Below are 15159 nucleotides of genomic sequence, written 5' to 3'. Positions count from 1 at the left end.
AGGCTAAAATTGGTACGCCGTGGATGATTACTCCACAAATGGGGCTTTTCGTCCATCTCTTCTCCTTTGGGGATAAGGGTGGGGCCACCCTTTCCTGCATCCACGTTGGCTGTGAATTTTTATTGGCCAAAGTAGGCAGACCATTTTTTTAGAAATCAAAAAAATAATGCCTTCCATTATTAACGTTGAATCTTCATTTATTTGAGTTTTTAAAAGAATAATTTATTTTATATTTTATATTTCAAAAAACCCATTTGAGAATCTAGACGAGGGACGTGTTCTCTTGTTATCGATTCACCTACCATTCAAATATGTTAAAAAGCACATCTATGACATGTCACAAGAAAACGAATAATATTTATGTTTTGATGAATTTGACTCCACATTTAGTTCACTGTGTTAAGATAAATGTCGCATGTGTATGAGAAAACTTGATATTTTTTTGTTAATTATGAAACTTGCTGGTTACGTCGATCGAACGCATTTGGTGCATTAAAGTCGTTCCAGGTCTTAACTGCTGCAACTCGATCCCTACGGTCACGCAAATTTAGTATATCATGACATGATAGATTTTGAAGCTCTTCAACTCATCTGCTTAGACCAACCAATGCGATGATCTTTCTACTTGTTATGAAAATATGGAACCTATGTACATGCATGTGTTGTTCTATACTTATATTCATTTGATTGTTTGTTTGCATATAAATTGAATGGTCGATTTCTTGCAAGTATCAAAGATCTGAGAGCGGAAAAAACAGAAAGAGTTGCTTTTAGTGCAAAAAGTATTCTGTTTGATTGCATAGAGAATATCAATGTGTGTGTACATTTAGGCGGTGTTTGAATGACGCTCCAAGACACTTTGGAGGCAAAACACAACCTTTTGCTTTCAAAAGTTTTTTTTTTTTTTTACTGTTTGGATTGTGTGCCGTGAAATATACAAACCAATTTTCAAAAAAATGGTTAGAAAACTTTTTTTTTTTTGTTTACAAAACCAATCTTTTCAAAACAAATTTTTGTGAAAGTGTATCATGTGAACAGATTGTGTTTGTTTCACTAAGATCATGGGATTTTAGATTCATGAATTTAAGATCAGGCTACCTTTCATCCAACCTTGAATTCATGGTTTTTAACATGTAGCAAGGATTTACAAAACACAACTTGGTTAAGATCTTAATACAGCGTTGGGTTTAAGATCCGAGGGTATCAAATGCAAATTAAAGGATTCAACTCTCAAGTCATTGATATTGAGAATTATTATGCGCTTTCGTGTGCAAGCCTCATCTAGCGTGCACCATTGACACTCTCTCGACAAGAACCACCCCCTTATTTCCAGTCCAATCTTGTCAATAAAGAGCCAAGTGGGCTCAATGAACCGAGCCTATAGCCGCACCCTATGGTTTAGAGTTTTGTCAATAATTATCGCATGGAATCTTATCCCAAGACAATCTCTACTAGTGCACTTCACTGCCTCGAAATTGACAAATTTGCTCACCTAGCATAGTTTTGAAAGAATATCTAATGGCAAGGAATCTTTGAAGAAGAAAAACTGGAGATGAACTTACCCCTTAAACATTTTAAATTGTGGTTAAAACTTGGTTTTAAAACATTTTTCAAAACAAAAAATATGCCAATAACCAGGTCACTCATGTCTTTTTCTAAAATGTTATTATAATACCGTCAAGAGGCTTTACATAACTGGTTAGGTAAGTGGCATGCCGTTTGATTTCCATAGATGCTACGTTCCTTGGATTGTAATTTGTAAATCGCAATACTCTTTCATTCTGTCTACGTCCTCAAACAGTCTCGACTTTAAGGACATGTTTGAATGAAGGAAAAGGAAATGAAAGAAAGCAAAATGATAGTTAATCTTTTGTTTGGTTGGTTAATTAAGAATGATGAAAAGAAAATGAAACAAGAGAACATATTTAATTGTAAGAAAAAAAATTGAGAACTTAATATAAATCTAATTATTTCAAAATTAAAAGGATTGAGATAAAGGAGAAAACAGTTGCTCTTCTCATTTCTATCCAAACTTCTATCCAAACAAGCTTTAGATTTTTTCATTTCTTTTCTTTTTTTTTTTTTAAAGAGCGGCAAATGTTTGCCGAAGAAACATCTTTTTAATTAACTTTCAGCTCACTAATATTAAAATATTACTAAGTTCTAATGTCATCCATCATAACTTTAAAATGCTTAAAAAACATGATATCTTGCCAGCGGTGGTTCACCAACCACCGTATTTAATTTACCTAAAAAAACCAGATAGGAATCAATTTCCGATAAGAGTGCTTGCCCTTCACGAGGTCCACACAGACTCCCATCCTCATCGTCTAATGTGGACGGCCCTTTTAAAATGAAATTCCATTTACGTGCTTACCTTTTTACTATAATTTAAGAAACAGGCTCATTCTTTGTTGGCACAGGCAGCGCCAAAACTTTTGCGCTAATGGCAAAGTTGTCAGTTTCATAAAATAGGAAGTCATAAAGTTATTGCTCATAAAAAAAATATATTGAAAATAAACAAAAAAAAGTATTATTATTAATTACGGCCGAGATAACAACACCTCGCCTTCCCGAAAAGAAAAATCTCTTTTTCCATCTTTTGTTTAGTGACGCCTGTGGCCTTTACCTCCTCCGTGAAGCAACACAGTCTTTAGTAGCGTGGGTTTTGTTGACTTCTTTCTTGGTTTCTTTCTCTTGATTTGATTGATTGCTTGGAATATTTACTCGGCCATCTTTTTACAGAGAGCTATTAGGAAACGGCACCACTTCGTTTAGAATGCAAATTTCAATTATCTTTGCAATTTTATGCGAAGGAGAATCGAGTCCATTGGCTGCTGCCCACGAGATGCACGAGATCGGAAGGGTCGCGGCCAATTGTTTGCGTTCTCCTCGTCGTTCAAATTCAACAATCTTTTTCTCCAACAAAGTAAATTTTTTTAGGGGTAAATTTAGACGTCGATTGAATATGATCCATTTTGATGGGCGACAAATGATTTACGTTTGTTTTTCTTTCATCTTCATGACGAATCAAACTATCCTATTGAGTAGTTGGTGACTCTGAGATTCACGAAGTCATCTTTGGAAGAAGTTCGCCCAATCAAAGAAAGAAGAGAGATGGGCTGCCCATGGCGGTGCTGTAACATCTTTACAGATATTTTCTGAAAGAAACATGATTCTTCCAATGCCGCAGACCTCATAAGTGAGATCTACATCTCTGCTGCAGAGATGCTCCCCATTATGTCGAAAGGACAGACGGAGGAGGGCCAATAGGTCTGCAATCCACCGGGTTTCTTTTTCTTTTCTTTGTTTTTTTCTCCGGTGGAGGATCCAAGAATTCATGGCAATTGGCAGGAAAAGTGTGTTCTGCAACTCGTGGTTTCACTCCCCTCTGCTTATTTTTAATGCCTTCCGTCATCCCTGCGCAGAATTTGCCGTCGATGTTTCTAAAATTAGCTTTGGAATGCAGATCGTCTTAAAAAAGGATTCAGAAGATCGACGGAGGCGAGCGATTACAGTTTCGCAACTTCAATTTCCATGAAAACCAAGCAAGTAATTGTCTACAAGATTGAACCAATTGAAAAAGAACCGAAGACTTATTAAATAGGACGCATACAAAACTTTGAAGTGAATAAATATTCACGGCTGATTGGGATAGATTTCGACAGCAACTCCTCTTTGGAATTAAGATCAGAAGCTAACTCTGCCCTCTTGGGGTCATGTTTGCCACTTCTTTCGTCTTGGAGTAATAATCGAATGCCATTTCCGTCGTCATCGGCCTACTCTCGTCACGCTATCCGATGCGAAGAACGGAAATTTTTAACCGATAAATTTTCCAAATCTTTTGTGCAATTTAGTTGTCATCTCTACAACCCAAGCTGTCTAAAACCAAACTTTGGTTTGTTCGCTATATCATTGAAAACTTCAACAAAGAACAAACTTTCATGCTCAAAATCTCTATCTAAGTTAAAGAATACACTCTATTAGATGGGAATCATGTTGCTGACTTTATAGATCAGATGGTAGAAATTAAGTTGAAAAAAGAATACAAATCAATTTCTATTTTTTTAGAAACAGAAGTGTGCAGCAAAAGAAGGTAAAAAATGTTCAAGGGGGTTTCTGTTTTTTGCAAATATAGCTTGGTTTTTATTTGTTTAATTTAATTTGCACCATATAATCTTCTTAAAATCAAACGATGTATATTTGTATATAAAGGTATGGTTAATTCTACCCTTTTAGGATATTTATTATATATATAATGCATAAATTATATTTGCTTCATATATGTATATATACCTGATTATATATATATATATAATATATAATAGTTAAAGTGGGGAAAAGGAACGGCTTGGAGAGGGCGAAGAGATAATGGGATTGGCGGTGGTCGCAGTCGGCCCACGTCAGGTTCCACAGCCCAAGGCGACGAAACCGGTGGAGGATTCTGGGGTCACCGAAACCGCAGAAGGCGATAAGATTCAACAGATACCATCTGTTTTGTGGCACCGCTAGCGGTTACGTGAATCGATACCCAAGGTGGGCCCAGCCGTTCGGCTACCTTCCAAGAGGGGCAAACGGTTGGAATCTTTGGGCTTGAATGCCCTATTTCCTTGGGTGCTGCTCGGGATCCTCCACCACCTTTCTTCCGAGCTGACGTCATAAATTACTTCAAATTTTTAAAAGTAATTATTTTTATTTAGTATTTACGTCTTTAACGAAGCTTTAAAAATTGGAAAAAAATTCCGTGTCATTTGGGCAGGCCTTAACATTTTGTCTTGTTTCAATGTGAATGTGGATCACTAAAACGATACTTTTGATGTTTTGTCGACATTAACTTTTTTTTTTTATATATGAGATAGAGAAATCTTTGAATGAGTGAATGACTCAGCGACGTTGCTTACCTTGTCACGCCTACAATCTTGGTCCTCATAATATGATTTAGTTCTTGACTTCGTTTGCAAAGAAAAAAATGTATCCGCTTAGACATATTAGATATTCTTGTATGGATTAAGCTGATTGGTATGCCATGGTTGGCATCCATACCCTGGATTCTTGTAGCAGGTAGCGTGTACATGGTGATGTTTAAATAGAGTATTGCAAGCAAAAGAAATGGTTCACATGTTGGTCAAGAAGGAGTTTTGATAAGCAACCTGATTAGATACCCAAGAGATTCATAACAGCATAGAAGTAGACAAAAGTTTTCAGAATATGGCCGGTTTGGTATACAAGTATCATATAAACGTCATCACTGGATTTTTTCCGTGGGTTGTCACCATAGTTGCAGATTCCAAACCAACCAGGGGCCACCCGCTGAATTTCCTCCTCAAAGTGAAAGAAGATGAAGATGATATCCTAAAAGTGAAAGAAGATGAAGATGGTATCAGCTAAGGGGGGAAGAACAATGACTCTCTCTCTCTCTTTTTCCACAAAGGAGTTGGTGTGATGGGGAAGGATCGCCTGCCATGTGCATAACTTTACCTATTTACTGATGCTTTACCTGTCTGGCCTTGAGAGGAAATGGTTCCTCCGGAGTAAAGTCCTTGATAGCTCACGTCCCACTAGAATTATCCATGAAAATCATGCTTTAGAAGCACTCGGGATTTATAGAGGTCTAAAACAAGCGACCAAAAATGCAGTAATTGAACGTTCATTAGTATAACACCAAGGGGTTTTGCAGCAAAAAGGCAACAAGGTGTTTATCCCGCTGTTGATAAACCAAAAAAAGACAAATTGAAGTACTTGTCTCAAAATATCACGAGAAGATATCCACTACTGGAGGGGAACACGTGGCCGTGAATTACTTCACTCAGCAAAAACCACAAGCGAAGTATTTGTCTCGCCCCTGTCCCTTTGTGCATTATGCGTGGGACTTGGTGGCGTTGGGGCAACTAGCAGCTTGTAATTGGTTAGAATCACCATCATCCATTGCTAGTGATGACCACCATCTCTTGTGAGCGGTGCCACCTTCATGACCCCCAATGGCAAATGGAAGTTGGAGATTTCAGTATGTTTTTTTTTTTTTCATTTTCAGCACAGCAGCCGATCCACGTTCTACAAGAAATCTGAGTAGCTCTTGGAAAAAACATTAGCTATAAAGGCAGCAGAAGACAGAACACACAGCTTTCAACCAGGCGGTCTTAGTCATGGAACCGGTTCCTTCTTCCTCAAGAACTATGGAAACTTTCTCAAAATAAAGAAAAACTCTCAAACCTTTTAGACATATAAGATGTTTGAAGATATTACAAGAGATAATTGTGCAGAAAACCTTTGAGCACTGCAGTGCTTGCTATCTGACATTAAGGGCTCTGCCCACACAATAGATTTTAAAATTTCAGGAGATTGATGCACATAACTTTTGCTATTTGGCGGATGAAGAAGCAAACACAAGGCATAAGATGCTGTGCCACCGTTTGCCAAAACTACCGGTGAGAACAGCTCCCACGTTCATCACTCCACAATAATGTCTGAGCCTGTTGTTATAGGAAGTAGGAAGAAGAGGTCAAGCCCCCTCGTTATTTTTCATGGAGATGTAAGTGCCCCTGAGTGATCTCTTTGACGGTTCAGAATAATCTCCCTTGGAGAAGATGTTTTCCTGCCATTAGCTGCCAAACGCTTCTTCCTTTCTGTGCACATCCAGAAAAGAATGAAACATATTATTAAACTACTTGGATACTCCACATAGTATAATACACAGAAAGCAGATCAGGTCAACCAGTGTATGTGTCCTCAATGTCAAGCACGTACCAGGAGGTTTGCTTGATTGGACACACCGCGTTTGTGGTCCACAGTGTTTGACATAAAAACTTAAAAAGGGATTATCCTTCAGGCAGACTCATGTACATTTATATATTTGCAGTTGCTAAGTAGGCAGATGAGCATGTTTATATTTCTGAGAGTTTTCTCTAATGCCATTAGGAAAGCCATACTTTGTAATTAACTAATGGCAGCTTTAGGCATGCACCTTTGTTCACATTTCAAAATAAGAAGCTCAGTTCATCATCAGAATTCAACAGTTAAGTATGTTACTGATGTTTTAGAAGTTTGTGATATCATATCAGCCTCAGCTTACATATTAATCCCATCAGTATTTTTCTCTAACGCCATTAGGAAAGCCATAATTTGTAACTAATGGCAGCTTTAGGTATGCACCTTTGTTTCCCATAAATTTTAAAGTAAGAAGCTCAGTTCATCATCAGAATTCAACAGTTAAGCATGCTACTGATGTTTCAAAAGTTTGTGATATCATATCAGCCTCAGCTTACATATTAATCCCATCAGTATTTTTCTGAAGGAGCTTTGGGTACTTGGAAATTCTTGGTGGGATGCATCTTGGGGGCTCCAAATGGATAGAAAGTTATAGAAAAAGGTGAGATAATAAGAGTAGTTAATTACAATATTATGCACCAACATAGAAAATAATACTATTATCCATACCTTTGTCGAAAATAGAAACTGAAACATAAACTGATAAAATTTCAATGCCAATACCTCGTTCTCTCTCTAGCTCCCTGTCCAACTCCTCCTTCCACAACCTCTGCTGCTCGGAACAGCTAATACCAACAACAATCCAAATTTAGGTGGGCAGGCACCATAAGAAGTAACATTCAAGTAACTTATAATTATCTACCAACCTAGGAATGGCTGGTCCCTGCTGCCCAGCTTGAGTTATAGATATTCCCTCGTTCAGCCTTGAGGGAGGAACCTCCCATAAAGGAGTGCTGCTATGACAGTTTCCACTGGTTGAAATGCGACGACTGCAGCTTGCAGGGCTTGTAGCACCCCTTGGACTGTCTCCTCTTACCACCGATTCCCTTCTCATCACCTTGCTGGGCGATCTGCTCTTGGGAGGCAAACTCCAAGTGCTTGCACTTATTTCATTTCCAGCTCCATCAGTTGCTGGAGAAACAGTATTCATGGTATTATAGAATTGTTCATACAAAGGTGTCTGCAATTTCTTCAGTTCCAAGGCCTGCATAACATATGCCATCACATAATCAAACAAAAAATGAGTTTGCAATGATGAGGAAAACTTGTATTTATGAAGTTTGTCAGGAGTAGGCTCTCTAACTCTTGGTTATTTAAAAATATTATAGCCATGACATTTCATTAGATAATAAGATATTGAACCAAACGTGACTTTACTTGATATAGACCAGTATATTTGATTGGAAGAGAAAGTAAACCGGCTTGTCATTCTTTTAATTGCCAGTTTCTTCACAAGGTCTGCTTCTTAGGATAAAAGTTCACAATAGGAAGAGCGTAAAACAACAAGAAGGACAGGAAGGAAAATCAGAAAGATGACAAAGTTAAGTTTTCAGACGTTGGATTTTTTTTTTCATCCTTGACTCTCATGTTAATTTCAAACATTTAGTTCACTCTTTGAGATTCATACCAAATACTACTTTTTAATTAGACTTTTTTATCTCCCAATTAAGAGTACACTAATTTTGTTGTTTTTAATGTAAGAAGCCTCTCAATAATATATAAGAAAAAGGCCAACCATAGAATATTGATGAGTAAACATTGTTAGCAAGTCATGCAATCAAAAGTTCCTTTTCCGCAAATATGATTTACTGTTTTACTACTTAAGCAGATAATATGCTATCCAATCTAACTTTTCCCATTTCAATATTTTTAAGACTTCTTGAATGAATTCTTTGCATAAAAAGTTCAACCTAAATGAGGGCTATGCCAGCATATAGGCCACCCTACCTGAGTTGACTTGTGTGCAGGTGCACCTCAGGTATGGCCATGAACATTTGATGCCACCCATACTTTACACTATAGTCAATCACATATATAGTCTTGTATACGTGCATAAAACTTCTTTTGCATATATATACCCAATTTTTTAAGAAATAACTCATATATGCTCATATGACATAATATGAGACACTGGTAGAGAGAACTTGTGATTTCTCAAATCTATCAATTTATTAAAGAGCTGCCAAAAAGCTAAGTTTGAATATGCTGACCACCACATAGCAGATATTGCCATGTAAGGATTCTTACTGCAGCTAGTTTAGTTAGTACTAGATGCAGAATAGCCTCCTGGAATTCAGAGGCCTTATGGAAAATGAGATGTATGCACCTTCTCATCTAGGAAAGCTCTTATTTTAGATTCTGTGACTTCTTCGTCATCCTCATATGCTAGCTGACCACAAGGAAAGCTGAAATTATCTACTTCATTCTCAACATCAGCAGCCACTCCAGGTCTACTAGAAGTTCCTTTCGTAGACTTGCTGACATCATCCCGCCAATCATCCAATGGCTCTGACATGGGATTGAAGCTCTGGATTCAAAACCAGAAAAAAGTAAACTTCCCAGGCACATAATGATAATGAATAGTTGCTTCCCAAAAATTTGAGTGCATGTTACCCTTGTAAGATGATCTGCTGGAACAGGATCAAGCCTTACTGACACATCTTCGTCTTCATCACCTAATCGGCACAAATCATCACTTGTTCTTGTCTGCCAAATGGAACTTGTTCGAGATTTTCTCTCCGGATATACAGTGGAGCACCTAACACTGCCGAGATTTGGGACATCTTGGATGCTACTAATGCTCGACCTGTTCATCAGGTTGAATCTACCATAGGCAAATTTTTATTAATTGATCTTGAAGAGCACACAACTACTCAGAACATAGAAGATATTTCATACAAATAACTTACGAGTTTTTCAAAAATGAACTTGACTGCCGCAAGAAGTTCATGGATTGTTCCTAAAAAAAATAACATTCCATCGTGTCAAAAGCCAATTCATGATAATTTTCTGTTCCACGAATAAGAGGTTCACTTACCATAACAGATGAACGAGCAAAAGGATGAACATCTTGACATTCACCTACAACAAATGGGTGCTGCAAGGGCAAGAGAACAATAAGCCCAAACTCAAACAGCAAACTAATATGATGAAATGTGTTAATGGATCAAAGAGTTCACCTGTAATAAATCAGAAGCAGAAGGCCTCAAGTTTGGTTCCCTGCCATTATGTCATTTAGTCACAGAGTAATGAATTAGTCTTGAACCTGGTAAAGCCATATCTCTGAACAGCTATGGCAAAACACTACATCAATTTGCTACAGTTCTCAGGGACTTTTTTCGCTTATATGCTTAACCATACTCTCTATGTAAAGTGATTTCGTGTAACATAGTCCAAAAATTTCTTGTCACTGGCTGCTGCTTAGGTATGCAAGAAAACATGAAACCAGACTAATAGCACCAAAAGAGTCATACCAGAAACAAAATTGTGGCAAGAAAACAATTGTCAAATTGGTCTTATAAAAGAAAAGACAGTCATTATACATGATTGAGAAATTCTAATATCAAAAGAGGTGGAAAAAGTGTGTCCATGTTGAGAAAATTTCAAAGTATTGAATTAAGAGGAATACTATGGAGAAGCGTAGCCCAAATTAGATAGTAAAAGCAAAATATAATTATGTCTGAGGTATGAGGCAAAGGATCTGCATACTTTTGCAAACATTTAAGCAGAAAATCCTGTGCCTCTAGAGAAAGGTGCTCAGGGATGGGTGGATGCGACTTAGTTGTCCCAATGTGAAACAATGCAGCCACCTGAAAGAAGATAGTAAAGACAAATTAGCAATATGCAATGACAAGTCCATACTGTTGTTTTCCGTATTATAAGAACAAACATACGACTTAACAATATTCAAACACATGCCTCTTGATACTTTTCACTCCATGGAGGCTTCCCTGTTGCCATCTCAATGACAGTACATCCAACACTCCATATATCAGCAGAGCTACAAAATTAGTTTCTATTAATATATAAACTGGAAGTATGATTCCACCCATTCAAGCATCAGCATTGAGCAATGTAAAAGTTCAAGCTAGTGGAAGGAAGGAACAACCTTTTCTAAGCTCATAAAGTTTCATTAAAAATATTCTATTATGTGATAAATATTTGACACATTTCACTTATAACTTGAGTACATAATAAACTCCCGGCCATATTCTTTTTGCACTTGGCATTAGCAAATTAATGTACTGCTTCACAGGATTTTGCAAAAGGATCCTGAATTCAATTTTCATACTTCCCATTCATAAACAAAACATAAACTTGTCCATTTTATTGCAACAATCAACTAGTTCAACAAGTAGATAGGTAACAGTTTTTCCCTTGGCAACAAAGTTCCTTAGGAGATGGGAGAGATCAGTGAAGAGTACAAGTAGGAACCACACTCAGAATTAAAGTCATCTGCGCATGGATAAGAAGATGAATTACATTATCACAAATGCAAGGACCGGGGCAATCAACACAATAACTCAAACATACATAAACAAATGTAAGCACATATACTCAGACTCAGAGACAGGCCAACAGAAAGGAGACCTCCAAGTTCCACTGAAGAAAAATATTGTACTAGATTTGAATGGATTGAACATGAACATATCTGAAGCTTTAAAGTGACTTAAACAGCACAACATCCAGAAGATTGTGCTGCTCCCAGACAATTTAATATCCAACACGTGACATTCTTTATGTATGTAGGAATAACTGTAATAGTGAATCTGAACCCAAATCATGCAACAGACAGTTTTCAGAAAAGCACAAAATAACACATTATAGAGCATTATAAAGGCGCAGTGATGATCTTACAAGCCATGCCCAGTCTGAAGAATAACTTCCGGAGCCATCCAGTATGGAGTACCTTTCATTGACTTGGCACCTGATATGGTTGCCTGTCATGTTCCAAAAAGTGACAATCAGCTAGTGCTCCAATCACAATGCAAAGTTATGATAGAAAGGTGGAAAAGACAGGCGTGCACACTTGCATCAACGAAAAAATGAAACACAACATATAAAAGTACCAGCTCGACTACTTGCTTGGAAGCACCAAAATCGGCAAGCTTGATGCAACCTTTGTTATCAACTAGAATATTGGCCCCCTGAAATTCAATTCGGTGACCAATGAACCAACGCAAGAATTAGAAATTTGAAGATATAGGAAAAACATCTAGTTCCTCCAAAAGAACATTTTGAAACAGCTAGAAAACCTTGATGTCCCTATGGATGACTCCTTTTCTGTGGAGATACTCCAGCCCCTGAAGGAGTTGCTTCGTGTACATTCTTATAACCTGTTATGTGCAAAAAGAAAGGAACAAATGAGAGAGACCAATATTAATGCGGTTTTGGTTTCAATGTCCAGGTTCCAGGGGAAGGGGAACTGCTTACAGGTTCTGGAAAGGAGCCAAATTTTCCGAGCAGTGATGAGATGGATCCACCCGGAACAAATTCCATAAGAATATTTAAAGCTTCGTCCTCCCTAGCAGTACCTAGGTAGCGCTGATACACCAATGCAAATGACAGGTTAAGAACATCAGATTACATAATAAGAATTTTAAAAAAATAGCAACGTGTACTGCATCACTCACCACTATGTTCTTATGGGAAAGATTCTTCAGAAGCTTAACTTCTTCCTCCAGTTCCCGAATATGAGCCTAAAATTCAAAAGAGAAATAAAAAAACCGTGGACCTGAAAAATACCATATCCTAGAACTCGATCTTATAGAATTGCAAGATTCGAGGAAAAAGTCCGCGACCTTCAGTGTGCTAGTAGTAGAAAAATAACGAGAAATGAGCTCAATTACAGAAATTCCTATAATAAGTAAAATGAAATCACCGTCATTTACTTAGCATGAGGCGATAAGAAGGACAATGAAGACATTGCACAAGAAGTATAGTGTGTAAATTCTTTTTAAGATCAATAGGGAAACTATTTTTCCACAAAGAAAAACCAGGCATCCGAAGGTTATGATCACCAACTAAATTGGAAAAAAAACGGAAGCAACAATCAATAAAAAGTCGACAGCAGGAAATAGTAGGAAAAAGGAGAATTAAGATGGATAATTTTTCTTACCTGCGCTTTCTCTTTGGAAACATTATTGGCCGCGATCAGGACCTACGAAACACGAATTAAAAACCACATAATCAAGAGACAAACACAAACAATATCCTAGGCCACGAATAACCCAATTTCAAGAAAAGAAAAAAACAACTGACAAACCTGCTTGACGGCCAGAAGCTCCCCGGAATCAAGGTTCATCCCCATGTAGACACGCCCATACGCTCCACACCCAATAGTCTCTCCCTTGCGCCACCGGATTGGAGGAGCGGCATCCTCAGTAAGAGGCCGCGGCGGTGGCAGCTGTGGTGGGGATCTCTGGAGCAATCCGATCCGCGACCGCCTCACGCAGTTTCTGATTCCTCTCATGAGTCCTCCGTCGTCGTCGGCTGCAGTCGACGCGGTCGGGAAGACGAGAGACCTTCGAATCGAACCGAAAATCTCCTGCATCTGCGTTGCTCCCTAGTCTCTCGAAATGAAGAAAAACGGCAGCGGTATCATGGAAGGAACCCAAGAAATTCGAAGAGAAAATCGCAAAGAAATCGGAGAAAAAAAAGACTAAAGAGAAGGCAATCGATCGATCGATCGGCCTAACAGCAACGCTCTCAGTGTTAGGGTTTGCTTACGGAATGGGTGGTGGTGTGGGAGTGGGGAGTGAAGGGGGGAAGAAGAGGGAAGCGATGTGGCGGTTCCTCTGTGTAAGGAAAATGGGATTATTGGGTGGGGCTGTTCTGCGCGTAACGGTCACGAAGTTGGGGGAGTACGGACCGTTGGATCGAAGGATCCAAGGGCCGATCTGTACCCACTATTTTTAAAGGAGCGTTTTGAATTTCAAAGAGAGGGAAGAGAGAGGGAGAGTGGGGTCCGGACGGATCGGTGCGGTCCTTTCGGAAATAAACTAAACTAATAGTCAAAATGGCGTCTTATTTGTTCTTCTTTCAAAAACCATTAGAAAATAGTGCCACATCGATGCTGGTCGGATTGAAGTACCATCGAGTTTTAACTTTTAATTTTATGAATTTTTTTTTTCTTTCGATAAATATCAAGCTCATACCATTGAATTCATGTTCTATTTTTCCTATATACCAAAGACTTTGTTTTTGAAAAAATCATGTCCATTTTATGCCTTTTGAGTGGTTGATATTTTATGTACCAAGATGCTTCAAGGGTTCTTATCTGTCAATTTAAGTCACATGGATGCTTCAATAAAATTCACGTACCAGGCCGCTGAACCCACATTTAAATTTGGTATTTGAACACTTTTTAGATCAAAACTGTTTAATTTTATTTGATTTATTTTTTTTAACTGAGTTTTCATTTTTGTTTTTAGAGTTGTTGTTAATTAACATGTGAAGTTTTTATTTAAGTATATAGCATGTTGTATCTAGTACCCACATTTTTTTAAGTTGGATACTCGTATCTAAAGGGTACCCATATTTAAATATTGTGTTGGACGATATTTTTGCAATTAGATTGCCTGTTCAAATAGTTTTAAGCGGTACAAACTACAAACTTTATAGTGTATGAAAAAATATGATCGGACAGTACCATGATTGGCATGTTTGTATTTATCGAATGGGACTGGTATGAGCACCTTATACCTGGATTTTGTTTCCTCCCTTGTCTCTTTGGGGTCTGCTTCAAATATTCGAACATGTTTATAAAACAATAATTCTCATGTTTCATGAATCTATCATAATCTTTACGGCAGATTTATAAAACACTCACAAAGTGACTCTGCTGTCAAACTACTAATTAAATTGGGCTATATATGAACTGATATTTATAGTTTCAACTGAATCCGATCCAAAATATGTCGAATGCATCTGAATTTATTCCTGCATATGAAAATGAAGTTAATTTTTAGTTTGGAATGACGAATTGAACATGGATACACAACATGTTGTCACGTATTTATGTAAAATCAAATCTATATCCAAATGCGATTGAATGTTGCTTCGAAAACATGACCCATCTGTTTTTTTATTTAGATTTCAAAATTTTGTTCATATCATAAAGAGCACATCGTAAGAAGAACAATATTTTGTTTCTGGTACACTTGTTCTTCAAGTATATGGTCTTGAATATCATGTTGTTCTTGCTTCGTAAAACATGGTGTGACAGCAGATATCATTTTTAGATTTGATATTCAAACGCCATAGTATATAATTATACCTTATTTCTTGAAACATATAGTCAATAGACATATGTTCCAAGAACACAAGGTTTCTTTTATCAAACACTCCCTCACTAATTTAAAGTGGTTTGATCGGATATTGGAACCGAATTCG

The 15159-nt window shown here is 37.6% G+C and overlaps 1 protein-coding gene across 1 annotated transcript; it reads right to left on the bottom strand.

Annotated features, from left to right (window-relative positions):
• Positions 1–6191: 6191 nt before the first annotated feature.
• On the bottom strand, positions 6192–13630 carry LOC116259944 (mitogen-activated protein kinase kinase kinase NPK1-like). Its single transcript, XM_050079782.1, has 17 exons — positions 13031–13630; positions 12884–12925; positions 12399–12464; positions 12199–12309; positions 12021–12101; positions 11835–11912; positions 11623–11705; positions 10684–10765; positions 10474–10574; positions 9945–9984; positions 9803–9862; positions 9675–9724; positions 9379–9589; positions 9092–9292; positions 7632–7969; positions 7489–7550; positions 6192–6623 (listed from the first exon to the last, which is right to left on the bottom strand). Exons 1-17 carry the CDS (start codon positions 13316–13318, stop codon positions 6520–6522), a joined length of 1998 nt encoding a protein of 665 aa, XP_049935739.1. The 5' UTR covers positions 13319–13630; the 3' UTR covers positions 6192–6519.
• Between the last annotated feature and the right edge of the window lie 1529 nt (positions 13631–15159).

Source organism: Nymphaea colorata, chromosome 9, assembly GCF_008831285.2.
Source record: "Nymphaea colorata isolate Beijing-Zhang1983 chromosome 9, ASM883128v2, whole genome shotgun sequence".
NCBI classification, from domain to species: Eukaryota; Viridiplantae; Streptophyta; class Magnoliopsida; order Nymphaeales; family Nymphaeaceae; genus Nymphaea; species Nymphaea colorata.
Note: the sequence above shows the minus strand (reverse complement) of the source record. Positions and strands in the feature narration are given on the sequence as shown.

Coding starts and splice junctions, on each gene's coding strand:
- LOC116259944 (XM_050079782.1), bottom strand. CDS start 13,318: ATGCAGGAGATTTTCGGTTCGATTCGAAGGTCTCTCGTCTTCCCGACC. Junction 12,102..12,198: donor TTGGCTCCTTTCCAGAACCT/GTAAGCAGTTCC, acceptor TGCACATAACAG/GTTATAAGAATGTACACGAA. Junction 10,766..11,622: donor CTTCAGACTGGGCATGGCTT/GTAAGATCATCA, acceptor CTAATTTTGTAG/CTCTGCTGATATATGGAGTG.